This window comes from Panthera tigris, chromosome C1, assembly GCF_018350195.1.
Source record: "Panthera tigris isolate Pti1 chromosome C1, P.tigris_Pti1_mat1.1, whole genome shotgun sequence".
Lineage (NCBI taxonomy): Eukaryota > Metazoa > Chordata > Mammalia > Carnivora > Felidae > Panthera > Panthera tigris.
Window position 1 is genome coordinate 200443733 of NC_056667.1, and position 13355 is coordinate 200457087.

The 13355-nt window shown below is 52.8% G+C and overlaps 1 protein-coding gene across 3 annotated transcripts in view; it reads right to left on the reverse strand.

Annotated features, from left to right (window-relative positions):
- Positions 1-13355, reverse strand: part of TNS1 (tensin 1) — a 201261-nt gene that overhangs the window by 143967 nt on the left and 43939 nt on the right. The window contains exon 1 of one of the 3 annotated variants that reach the window (XM_042995307.1): positions 5809-6438. The exons of the other annotated variants lie outside the window; for them this stretch is intronic. Within the exon in view, the coding sequence (XP_042851241.1) occupies positions 5809-5817 (9 nt within the window). The 5' untranslated portion in view covers positions 5818-6438. Of the gene's footprint in view, positions 1-5808; positions 6439-13355 lie in introns of those variants that run through there. 3 annotated transcript variants of the gene reach the window in all.

The following is a 13355-nucleotide window of genomic DNA, read 5'->3' on the forward strand; positions in this document are numbered from 1 at the left end:
AGCCCCCAGGAGAGCCGGTGCTGGGCTTAGCCATGCGGGGATGGAAGGAGGACTGTGTCCACTTAACCATGAGGAAGGAAAGAGGGGCTCAGGCCCCTGGGGTGGTGAGGGACCCACAGGGCCAGATAAAGGATGCTTGGGCTCCAGGTGCAGGCCAGTCCTGCTCCCCACCGATGACCAGAACAGAGGCCAGGGCAGGAAGGGTGAGCAGGGCAAGGGGCAGCCGCTGGAGCCCTTCCCTCTGGCTGCTCCTCCCCAGGGACCCCGCGGGTGACTGTTTTCCTAGGAACATTGTGTTCAAGCTGGGAGTCTTGGCTCAAGCACCCTACCCTGGCAGATCTCCAGCTGCCTGTTTAATAATGTACAGCCAATCGGCCATTAACAGCAGGTTCAAAAAAAAAAAAGTTTGATGGCTGTTTTTGCTGTTGTTGTTGGTTTTTTCTTTTCCTTCCAGGTAGTTGGTGATGGTTATGAGGAACAAGTCTCTTCTAGCTGGTGTCCAGGGCAACCACCGCCTGTCCAGGCTGAGAGATCCTGGCAGACCCCACCTGCCTCTGCCCACCCCGCCCACCATGCCCAGGCGCCAAAGTGCCCGCTCCCACCTCCACAGTCCTGGCGACACTCTGGGCTCGCTTCCCGGGGGCGGGCAGCTGTCCTGGCACCTGGGAGGTCCAGAGAGGCCCAGCAGGGCCAAGGCAGAGGATGTGGGATGTGCTGGCAGGGGCAGAGGAAGGCCAGGTGGGGGCTCAGCTCTAAATGGGCCCAGCACTCCCTAGGAATCCCACCCCATCTGGCCACAGTCAGGAGCAGAAGGTGGAGCTGCGGTATCCCAAGCAGGTGCGAGGACGTTGCCAGATGGCCAGCTCTCCTGCGCAGGACTGGGCAAGGGGGTGAGGACCCTGGGGCCTGCCTTCATTGGGGCTGACTCATCTCCATCTGAAATTCAAGATTTGCAGCAGGATCAGGGGAGCTGCAAAGCAGGAGACTCACAGGAGAGCAGTTAAGACCGAGAGTGGAAACTTCTTTCCTTTAAGAAGCTGAATGATAAACAGATTGGCCCTGGGCTGTCTGCAGCGGCTGGCCCAGATGAGAAAGCCTGCCAGACTCTCCTTCCCTCTCTAGCCTGGTAACCCAGAAATAGGAACAAGGCAGTGTAGCAGGAGGGAAGAGTCCCCAGGAGCCAGGGTCTGGGTCCTGGTGACCCGTGGCCGATCTGTGCCCTCTCTGGCCTCCATCTTACTATCGGGCAAGAATGAACTGGGGGTCCCCCATCCTGCCTGGGGTCCCGACCACAGAGGGATTGCCAAGGCTAGATGTGGGGCAGACAGAGGAGTCCATAATCATGATGATGATGGTGATATGTTCTCAGTTATCAAGCTCTCACTATGTCCCAGGCACTGCATTTTTTTTCTCTCTCATGAATTCTACTGGGCAGACACTATTATTCCCATCACCATACAGATGAGGAAACTGAGGCTTGGAGAAGCTGAGGAGCCACTTGCCCAAGTGATGGCCAGTGGGCAATGGAGGCAGGACTTGGACCCAGGCCAGCTGACCTCAGGGCTCATGCTGCCTTGGAGAGTCCAATAGAGGGGAATGGCCCAGACCCCAGGCGCCAAGAGCCCAGCAGCCTCTGCTCTCTGCCCTGCATGTCTGGCCGTGGTTCGCCATCCAGCCTCCCAGCCTCTCATCATGCCCTGGTGGACTCATCAGCCTCCCCTCTGTCCTTTACCCGCCTCCTATCCCCCAGGCCCCCTTGGGGCCCCCTGCTTCCCCCAGGGTAGCAGCACTCACACAGACACAGCCACACAACCATGTATGCTCGCACACTCACATACACACACATTTGTGCATGTATGCACAGGTACCCAAGCACTACGCACAAGCACATGTACTTAAACTCATGCACACACACCTGTCTGCACACACAGGCAAGGAACTATGTCTACAGAATACACATGCACACTCTTTGCACACACATTCCCGTGCCTAAAGGCCCCCAAAGATCCACACTGACACACACACACACACTGGCATCCACATGCACACACACACACGGATCCGTGTACATACTTCCAAGGATGCACACGCACACACACACACACACACACACACACACACACACACACACACACTTGCACACAGGCACACGTGTGAGCTCCAGCCACGGGAGGCTTGGCATAGGCACCCGTGGACTGTCTGGGCAGGCAGAACTGGACAGATGTCTGCCACGCCACCCGGGTGGTTATTCCAAAGGCGAGAAGGCCGTCGGCTAATAATACTGCAGCGCATTCCTGGCCCGAGATAAGCGGCCCCAAGCATCCTCGGCACGTTCCGGACTCGCTGTCTCACCCCTGTGAATTCCACCCACCCGCAGCGCCGTCCTGGAGGAGCCCCAGAGGCCGACACCGCCAGCACAGACACCTTGGCCAGGAGCCTGCCACTCTCCCCTCTCCAGGGACCCCGGGCCCGCTGCAGGCCTCAGTTTCCCTCCCAGGGACATGCACGCAGGGAAGGAAAAGAGGTCTGTGTCCATCCTGAGACGCAGGCTAAACTATAAGACCTCTCTGCATTCCAGCCCCAAGCTGGGCAAACACACGCCCCATGCGCCTCCCGTACTAAGTACACACCAGCCTGGCGGAGCCTCTCCCGCCAGGGGAGCGCCTCATCACACCCGTGCTCACTACAACTCAATGACATCATTGTATCATGCAGGTGAAGGGACTGGGGTCCGCTGAGACCCCGCTGCCAGGAAGTGAGAGACCCAGAATTTGAACCCAGGTCTCCCAGCTCCTAAGCCAGGGCTCCTCCTAGGACCTCAAACCATCCCCCTCCTGGCTGACTCTTAAATCACATATTTTCAGTGCCACCAGGTAGATCAGGGACATCTTAGGGATCATCACCTTTCTCAGGGAAAAAAATCGTGTTCATTACAGACCCAGGAGGGGGACTGTGAGTAACACACACGCAAGGGCAGTACCCCCACGAAAGTGTCAGACGTTAGGGGCTGTTCTGGGGCATCTGCAGCTGCCAGAGGCATGATGACAGTCCCCATAACAGGGGACAGGAGGACATGAGCCCTCAAACCTCCAAGTCACCAAGGGTTTGGGAAATGGAGGTGTGAAGACTGAGAAAGGGGCTTCCTCCACCCATGAAGTCAAGAGGGAGAGGTCTTTGGATTTTAGGGCTGGAGAGTCAGGACGAAGGGGAACAAGGGAGAATCCAGGGGATGACATGAACACACAGAGCCCTCAGGGCCCCAGAAGAAGGGACATAGAACAGACAGGAAAGAGAAGGAACAAAGCCAAGGAACCTGAGGTCCCTAAAGGAAAGAGGCAACAGGAGAGAAGGAGAGATGTGGTTGCAACAGAGACTGGGAACTAGAAAGTTCCGCTGCACTTTGGTGATGTGGAGCAGTCCTCATCTGAGTCTTTTTAAAGAATTAAATTTTTTTAACATTTATTTATTATTGAGAGACAGAGACAGAGCGCGAGCGGGGGAGGGACAAAGAGAGGGCGAGACACAGAATCCGATGCAGGCTCCAGGTTCCAAGCCGTCAGCACAGGGCCCGACATGGGGCTCGAACTCACAAAGATCCACATTGACACACACACACTGGCATCCACAGGCACACATACACACGGATCCGTGTATGACCCGAGCCGAAGTCGGACGCTTAACCGACTGAGACACCCAGGTGCCCCTAAGTCTTATCTCACCTTGTAGCCTGACCATGTTCCAGGGCAGCAGTTTTAAAGTCTGTGTGTGCGCGCGTACACACACACACACACACACACACACACACACACGCTCACCTAAATCTCAAGTGCCCTTCTGGGCAACTCAGTCAATGAGGTCAAGAGCTGTTCTGGACATGTCTCACATGAGAACAGTGAGGGCCAGCGAGAGACTGTGGCTTCCCAAAGGCGCCAGGTTTCCTTTTCACTGAAAAAAACACAAGCCAAGAAGAGGCCCCAAGTATCCCCATCCCCTCAATTCCCCAGGAGGCAGCACTGCCAACCAGCAGAGCCGAGGCGAGAGGCCCCAGAAGCAAAGGGAGAATGGAAGGAAGCAGGCCCGGGGGACTCTGGGGTGTGACTTTCCCAGCCCCGGGAAGATGGGACCAGGCAGGATCAGAGCAGCCTCCCTAGCATGACACCAGCCGACCAGGCTCCAAGAGCACAGGACCTTGGCTGGAGATGAAGGCAGAGGGCACAGAGGCACAGGAGGTGGGGTCATGGTGGGGACTGCAGCTGAGAGAGGGGAAAGCGTTCCCACGAAGACTCGGCCATCCCAGCCACAGGCTTGGTAAGTAAGGCAGCTGTGCTTCCCAGAGCCGCGGGACCCTGCTGGCCACCCCCTTCCGGCCCCCCACTCCACACTTGACCCCCCACCCCCCACCCCCACTCTGAGCAAGCCAGGCAGCCTTACACGGACAGCTCAGGGAGGCAGTGTTTAGCAGATTAGGCACTCTGGGGTGCTGCTCTCTCCCCACAGCCCCTCCTTCCAGAGCCCCCTCTTTTCCGGGGACAGGGCAACAGACCCGCAGGCCAAGGCCAGAGAGGGGAAGCTGAGAAGGGAAGGATAACTGAGCTCCAGATTTCACATGTAGCTGGACAGAGACCCTCCAGTTGGAAGCCCGTAGGGAAACCTGGAAGGGAGAGGCCAGGGACAGAAACTATGGAATGAGGACCCATCGGAAATGTGATCACATGGCACCAGCTGATCGGCGAAGGGACAGAGGCAACAATATATGTAGATACGTGATCATTACAGAAATAGATGAGAGCACAGTTTCCAAGTTTATTTGCCTGATACACACAAAGCAACTGAAACAGGATGAGGGAAAACGGGACACATACTAGGTATTAGCTGCTCCTAAGAAATTATTATTAATTATGCTGACTGTGATAATGGTACTATGGTAATGTTAAAATTAAAAGGCCTTATCTGTTAATGATACAGAGTGAAGTATTTACAGTGGAATGATATAATGTCTGGGATTTGCTTTAAAAACACTCCAGCAAAAATAAGGGAGTGAGGGGGGCAGATGAAACAAAAACACCAAAAACTGATGGTTGTCAAACACGGGTACAAAGGAGTTCATTATGCTATTCTTGCTACTTCTGTACAAGTTTCAAATCTCCCACAATAAAGAATTGACAAACACACGCACATGCGCACACACGTGGCGGGGGAGGGGGGAGTCAGCTGATCCACATTCTATGAAGTGTGGTATTCAAGATGCTGTTAGCCGGAAGCATGGCCCAACCATTTTATTTTAATACTTTTGTATATTAAAAGAAACCAAAAGTATATAATTGCAGAGTAAGACTGTACATTCTAGCACTTAAATGAGTAAAAGGTTATAAAAGCAAGTCTTTTTATTTTTAATGTTTATTTATCTATTTTGAGAGAGAGAGAGAGAGAGAGAAAGAAAGCATGCGAGTGAGTCGGGGGAGAGGGGCAGAGAGAGAAGGAGAGGGAATCCCAAGCAGGCTCGGTGCTCAGTGCAGAGGCTGACACGGGACTTGGTCTCGAGACTGGGAGATCATGACCTGAGCCAGAATCAAGGGTTGGATGCTTAACTGACTGAACCACCCAGATGCCTACAAGTCTTTTTTTTTTTTTTTTAGTGACTAGGTGAGAGAGAATAGGCTGGTGAGAATGGAATTGTACAATGGGAAGGGAGAATACACCTGAGGGCAGCCGAGAGACCACCAAGCTCACCCAAACTCCCCACGGCCGGGGAAACCATACACAGATCCACGATGGAGGCATCCTGAATATGCAGCTATGCAGCCTTACCTGAGACATTGGCCACAGGGGATGGTCCTAGGCTGGCCGCACAGCTGAACAGCTGGAATGCAGAGACAATAGTGGAGAACAACTGCGGCTGTTTATCGAGGGCAGCCCCCCACCCCGGCTCTGTACTTGCACTGGCTCTGATCCCTACACAGCCTTCAGAGGTAGACAACATCATACCCATTTTACAGATGGGGGAACTGTGGCTCAGAGAGCAGATGTGACCTTCTCAAGGTCCCAAGGCCAGCAGGTGGCAGTCAGGGTTTGAACCCACATGCTTCTGATGCCCGCACTTGCTAGTGGAACCAAGAAGGCAGCCAGGGAACCAGCCCAGCAGGAGCCTGGGCCCAGCAGAGAGCTACAGCCCTGAAAGACATGGAGAGGAAGACAAGAACGACATGATCTGTGGGAGGGAGAGGTAGGAGAGGAGGGCTGGTAGGGCCCGGGCTGCACAATGGGTTTGGGTGTCTGAACAGTTGTTACACAGAAGTGGCAGAAAGGGAAAGACTGCAGCAAGATGAATGAAGGTCAGACAGCTGGGAGAACTGGAAGGTAGAAACAGAGGGCTGTGAGCCTTGGTCAACATTTCAAAACGTCACCCTTCGGAGCTTTGGGGCTGGGATTACACCAACTCAGCATGGGAATATATGCTATTCCACACCTCCTGGGAGTTCTAGTTGGTAGTCAAAATGTGTTTGATTAACAAAAATAGGAAAATGCATGTAACTTCTCAAAACGTGAGGCTCACGGGGGAAATATTAATGAAAGAGTCCTTCCATTGTGCATCAAAGCCTGGAACACTCTTGATGACAAAGGGGTTAAGGTGGTGCCCTAGAAGGGCTATCTGCATGCCCAAGTTCTAACTTTTCAAGGCTAGGAAAACAGGCGAAGGAACATCGAGGGACACAAAACTTCTACAAAGCTCTCAGCACCCAGGAGATCCCCATCCATCTTTCCTGGCAGCTGAGATGCCCCCAGGGAGGCCTCCTAAGCAAGTCTCACCTCCCAATCTTGCGTCTGCTCTCAGGACTAGGTCCTGAGTCCTGGGCTGGACACGCTGACCGGAGCCTAATGCTGGCTGGCTGGGAGGAGCAGGTTCTGGTCAGCAGCAACATAGGGCTTCTGGCTCCGTTCATTAACTATGTGAGGTTGGGCAAGCCGTTTGACCTCTCCCCTGTTTCCCTCTCCTTCCCACCTTCCCCTGCTGTCCGTGCTAAAACTGGAATAATAATAATAGCAACTTCCTCACAGGGCTGTTTTGAAAATTCATTGGCATGATCCGTGTAATGTGCTTAGCATGGAACCTGGTCCTAATTGCTTAATAAGTGGTAACCACTGTAATTATGATCATTAACTATCCTGTCTGAGATCCACAGTTGGGCCCTTTGGCACTCAAGGCCCTGATGAGCCTGGACCACAGGAAGCGGCAGGGTGGGCAGCAGCCCGCAGGACAAAGGAGGCCGAGAGGGGAGAGCAGGCCAACCTCATCCTCTCCAGGAATGCGGCTGGCGGCTGGGAGGGTGGGGGGCGAGGGGAGATGCCTCGCCGCTGAGGTCAGGCCCTATTTGGAGCTGGCAGAGTGTTTATCACCCTCACGTGTGAGGGGAGGGGGGGCAGTGGGGATTGGAGAGGGAGAGGAGGGGAGGCGGCTGCCGGGAGGAGGGGGAGGCCTCCCTGAGCGGAAAGGACCTTCACCTTTGCCGGGGTCCCGGGAAAGACCACAGGCCCCTCCGCTCGCTCCGCGAAGGGGGTGGGGCAGCAGGGGTACCGGCTGCACACATCAGCCACCCCCCACTCGCTGCCTCAGCCCGGAACAGGACGTCCACCCCACAACGGGCATCGTTTCCAAAGCTCATCACCACAACCCAGCAAGCTAGAGCTCATCATCCTTGTCTCACACGTGAGGAAACTGAGGCCGGGGCTGCTGAGGCTCCCTGCCGAAGGGTGCCTGCTGACACCAGTGGCTCGCTGACCCATCACCCTGCCCCTCCAGACACACACTCCACCTGTTCGGCCCTGCCCTGGCCCAACACAACCTCTTCTATTCTTGAGATTCCAGTTAAGGGGCCCCAACTGCTCCTTCGTTCCCTGCTGCCCCTTTTCTGGCTCCCCACCACCAGAAGGCACCCCCCGGAACCAACCCACCTCACTCCAGCTGCTGCTTCAACCTGCTTCCTCCTAGATTGTCCTCCACAAAGACCAAGACAACTCCCTGGTTACCCTCCGTGGTTGTGGTCGTACCCACCCCTCTACTGAAGCTGCAGCCACCCTGGGCCTCAGTTTCCCCTTACGGAAAGGACAAGTGGCCCACAGGGAGGGAGGGGGGATGCCAAGACCCCAAGGGCAGGGGAGAGCCTTGGGGATATATTTAGAGCGTTCCTCTTGCATGAAGGCACCCTTCTCCCTAGTTTCCACATCTTCCCCAATTCGGTGAAAGCCGGACCTCTCTCCCTCCCCCTCTCTGCCACCTACAAAACTTCAGTGAACGCAGCCCTGTTAGAGAGACTTGCTCAGTGGCTCTAGCCTCCTTGCTGGTTCAAATCCCAGGCTTCTCTGAATCTCCAAGCATTCCCCACCCACGCCCTAGGATATTTCACACACACGCACGCGCACACATGCACAAACACATACACATGTGTGCACGTGCACACACGCCCTGTAGCCGCAATTCCTGCCTGGGCTCTGTGGTTACCCACTGTGGTCTCTCTGATTACCATCTCCCATACCGATCAGATCAGACAGAGGAACCGCTACTCTGCCAGGGCCACCTTAGCCTCTCCCAGAAGACAAGGTACTGCGTGTTTCCCCGTAAAACTGGCTGCAAGTCCTGGAAGGAACCGGAAGCCAAGCCCTGTGGAGGGGGCGTTCCCACTCAGGCTTCTGAAGCAAGCATTTAAGATCCTCCTTCTGGGGCGCCTGGGTGGCTCTGTCAGTTAAGTGTCCAGCTTCAGCTCAGGTCATGAGCTCACGGTCCATGAGTTCGAGCCCCACATCGGGCTCTATGTTAACAGCTCCAAGCCCTGGAACCTAATTTGGATTCTGCGTCTCCCTCTCTCTCTGCCCCCTCCCCCACTCACAGTCTGTCTCTCAAAATGAATGTTAAAAAAAAAAAATGAAAACAAAGTGAATATCGAAATAAAGCTAGCCAAATGAATTTTTTGGTTTCCCAGGGCATATAAAAGATAAAAGTTATGTTTACACTATAATCTATTAGGTGTGTGATAGCATTATCTCCAAACATTTACATAATTAAAAAATATTTTATTTCTAAAAATGCTAATCATCTGAGCTTTCAGCAGATCATAATCTTTTTGCTGGTGGAGGGTCTGGCCTCAATGTTGATGGCAGCTGACTGATCAGGGTAGTGGTTGCTGAAGGCTGGGGTGGCTGTGGCAATTTCTTAAAGTAAGACAATAAAGGGTGCCACCACAGAAGTTGACTCTTCCTTTCACGAACCAATTCTCTGTAGCACGTGATGCTGTTTGATAGCGTTTACCAACTGTAGAACTTTTCTTATCACTGGAGTCAATGCTCTCAAACCTGCCACTGTGTTATCAACTACATGTATGCAATGCTCTAAATCCTTTGGTGTCTTTTCAACAATCTTCACGGCATCTCCAACAGGAATAGATTCCATCTCCAGAAATCACTTGGTTTGCTCATCCCCGAGAAGCAACTCCTCCCCCATTAAAGTTTGATCCTGGGATTGTAGCGATTCAGTCCCATTCTCAGGCTCCACTTCTCATTCTAGTTCTCTTGCTATTTCCACGACATCAGTAGCTACTATCTCCCCTCCCACTGTAAAACACAACAACGACAACAACAACGATACCTGCAAAGCACAATAAAATGAGGTGTGTCCGTTTATACCTCCTACTGCTGTTTCTGTGAAGAACCTGACTGATATAGGGAGTAAATAAGAGAGGTCAAAAACTATGGATCCTACCAACTTAAATGAACTCCCAATGGCCACAGTGGGGTCAATTCAATCCAAATAATAATAATAATAACAATAGCAGTGGATTATAACCTTTAAAAAATGAATATCCAGGTTCCGCACTGACATAAACAAATAACTGTATAAATAAATAAGACATAAGAGACAGTAGACCAAATAGAGACAGGAGAATGTTGAAGAACAGACGAATTCCATTTATAAACGTAGGAGGAATGATACAAATACAAAATCAAATGAACTCAAACTAAGAGACATTCTATAAAATACATGACGAGCACTCTTCAGAAGTGCCAGAGTCTCGAGGGACAGAGAAGGACTGCAGAATTATCCCAGCTTGGTGGAGGCCAAGGAGACACAGACTAAATGCAATGTAGGATCCTGAAGTGGATCCAGGATCCGAAGAGGGGCAGTAGTGGAAAAACCAGCCAAATTCGACTAAGGTCTGTGGATTAGTAAAAGCATCAGATGAGTGTTAATTTCCTGGTTTCCATCATTGCGCAATAGTTCTGTAAAGTTGTCAACATTTGGGGAAGCTGAGAGAAGGGTATATGGGAACTCTTTGTCCTATTTTGGCAAACTTTCCGTAAGTCTAGAATCATTTCAAAATTAAAAAAAAAAAAATGTAAGTAGGTTCTAAAAAAGACACAGATTAGGGTTCAGAATGAGAGCCAGAGGGCAGTTAAAGGACTGGGCCTTTGGGAGGGAAGAGGGATTCAACTCGGGAAGGTCCCCAGCCTCCGGGAACCCGAGGAGGGGGCCCTCAGACGAGAGGAGGGAGAAGGCAGACTGCTCCGGGTGCCAAGGAAACGGATCCGGCCTAGACACAAGGTGACACAGGCGAAGTCCCCGGGCCTTCAGCTCTGGGATAATCGCCCAGAGACAGTCGGCATCTAGTGCTCATAGCCATGATGCTGCCACCGCCACCACAGCTGTCACAAATTGCTAGCCACTGAGCACTAGGAGCTGAAAGCACTCTCCATTATCTACTAATTTCATTCTCACTACCACCCTGCAGAAAGGCCTTTATGACCCCAGATCATAGATGAGAAAATTGAAAGGGACATTTGGGTGGCTCAGTCACTTAAACCTCTGACTTCGGCTCAGGTCATGATCTCACAGTTCATGGGTTCAAGCCCCACATCATCTCCCGCCCCCTCCAACAGCATTGGGCCTGCTTGGGATTCTCTCTCTCTCTCTCTCTCTCTCTCTCTCTCTCTCTCTCTCTCTGTCTCTCTCTGCACCTCCCAACTTCCACTTTCTCTCTCTCTCAAAATAAATCAAACTTAAAAAAAAAAAAAAAGATGAGGAAGCTGAGAATCAGCGTACCTCAGAAAATGATCCAAGGCCACTCAGCTATAAGCGGGGAGGCAGAGAACAAATCCAGCTCTGACTCCCGAACTCCCAAATCTTACAACAAAAGAGACCTTGATTGTCTCCAGTCCAACCTCCCTCACCACAGCACAAGATGGCTGCTGAGAGCTCACCATCTCACAAGACAGCCAAGTCCAGGGGGGACCGATCTAACTTTCTTCCCTGGAGATTAAGGTAGGCTTGGTAAGACAGAATTTCCTCCACCCAACCTGACTGCAGACTCTGTCCTGGGACCCCAGTCACAAAGCAGTGGCAATGACACTAATTGCTGGTATTCACTATTGCTCTAGTACTTTCTACGCATTGACTCGTGTAACCCGCACAATTACCTGATGAGGCAGGGGCAGATCAGAAACCCAAGTCACAATGAGGCTAAGCAACTTGCCCACTGTTGAAGAAGATAAGTCAGATGCAGGTCAGACCCACGTCTCCAGATCAGACCCTGTCCTCAAGGATCTCCCTAAGTCTGGGTTCAATTCCTGGGTCCTGGTTCTATCACCTTCCTGGCTGTGTGAACCCACTGCTCACCATCTCAGCCTGTTTCCTCCTCTGTGCCCTAAGGGATTACATTAATGCCTACCTTTCCGTGTTGTTGCAAGGATTAGATTAAATGGATCCTGACCACGCAAGGAGAGAGGATCTTTGTAAGCCAGGCACTGATGGTGGAATTCAAGCCAGTGTGATTTTCCGAGTGCAGGAGAGGGCACTGGAGCTTTTAAGCTGTTCCTCCAATCACGTATGACCCATGAGTGACCTTCCTCCCTGGCTTCCTTAAACAGAACCCAGTTTGAACCCAGACACCTCTGAACACCCTCGCTCGGGTGCCTCAGCCCAGCAGGTGGAAACAGGCCAGAGGGTTAATCTGTGACTCACTCTGTGCTTTCTTGTGCCTCAGGATATATATACCCCCCTTTTCCTAATGGCCCCCTGCTAACATCCCACCCTGCTTGCTGGCTCCAGGGGACAAATGACCAAGTCACTCATGTCACTCATCAGCCAGAGCGCAGAACTCTCAGAGAGAGGGAGCGGGGCCTCACAGCTCCTGGGCAGAGCAAAAAGCAGGGCGCAGGACAGGGGGCCAGCAGGTAGCCTCAGGCAGAGGAACCAACGTGGGGGCAGAATAACAGAGTGTGGGTCACTGTCATTCTTCTGGAGCTGGTGGGGCCTGCTGGCTGGTGGATTTCTGGGGCACTTAGATGTTTGTTATCCTTGGGTCTCAGAATAATAGAATGACTAAGAGTTATCATCTATCGATAAAGAGCCTATCACATGCCAGGATTTTACCCACACTTTCTCTGATCCTTACAGCGACCTTGCAAGGTTGGCTGGTATCGATGTCGCCATTTTTATACTGGTGAGGAAATGAGATTTCGGAGGTTATGTGACTTGTCAGACATAACACAGTTCATGTAAGTGGCAGAGTCAAGATCCACCTGGGCCCAAGGCCAGAGAAGCTCCAACTCCACTGAGCCCCCTCTCAGGCCATGCGGGCTCCAGAAGCTGTTCTAGGTCAACGGCTTGGGAGGCTCAGAAGGCTAAGACAGTCTTGGCCCCTAGAAAGAGCAATGCAGGAGAGAATGCCGGGTTCTCCAGAGGCAACTCAGGATGCCAGGAGGCAGGAGCTGTAGTTCCTAGCTACCGGGCTCACCATGCCCCAGGAGCGGGGAGCCCAGCCCTTCCTCACCCTCTGTGCTTAGCCAGCTCCAGGAAAGACTAACTCCCAAGCTAAAAACTGGAAGGAGTAGGGGAGGCTAGTGTGGGCCAGGGGTCCAGGAGTCACCCCGTTCTCTCCCACACCACTGACAAGCCTCCTAATCTTCACAGGGCCCTCTGCCCTCTACCCTCACACCACGGACCCCAGCCCTCACCAGATCCCTCATGCTTGCTCGTAGTGGGAAGCTGCTGGCCTCTGTTCCCTCCCACATACCTCACCACGTGTCCTGTTTCAACAAGACCCCCAGGATTTCCCTCTCCTTTCTCCCTCTCTGGCTCCAATTTGCCCTCTCTCCCTGCTCTGGGCTCCCACCCTCCCCCTTTCTAACTCCTCTGTTCTCTCAGAGGCAGCAACCCCCTGTGTGATGTTTACACAGCCTCAGAGTCAGAAACGCTGAAACCCATGAGACCTTTTGGGAGCCACATTCCAGGAAAATGAGAAGCCAGTCACAGCTCAGTGTCACTTTCTGCCCCCCCCCACCCCCTCGCCTCACCCCCTCCCTGCCGG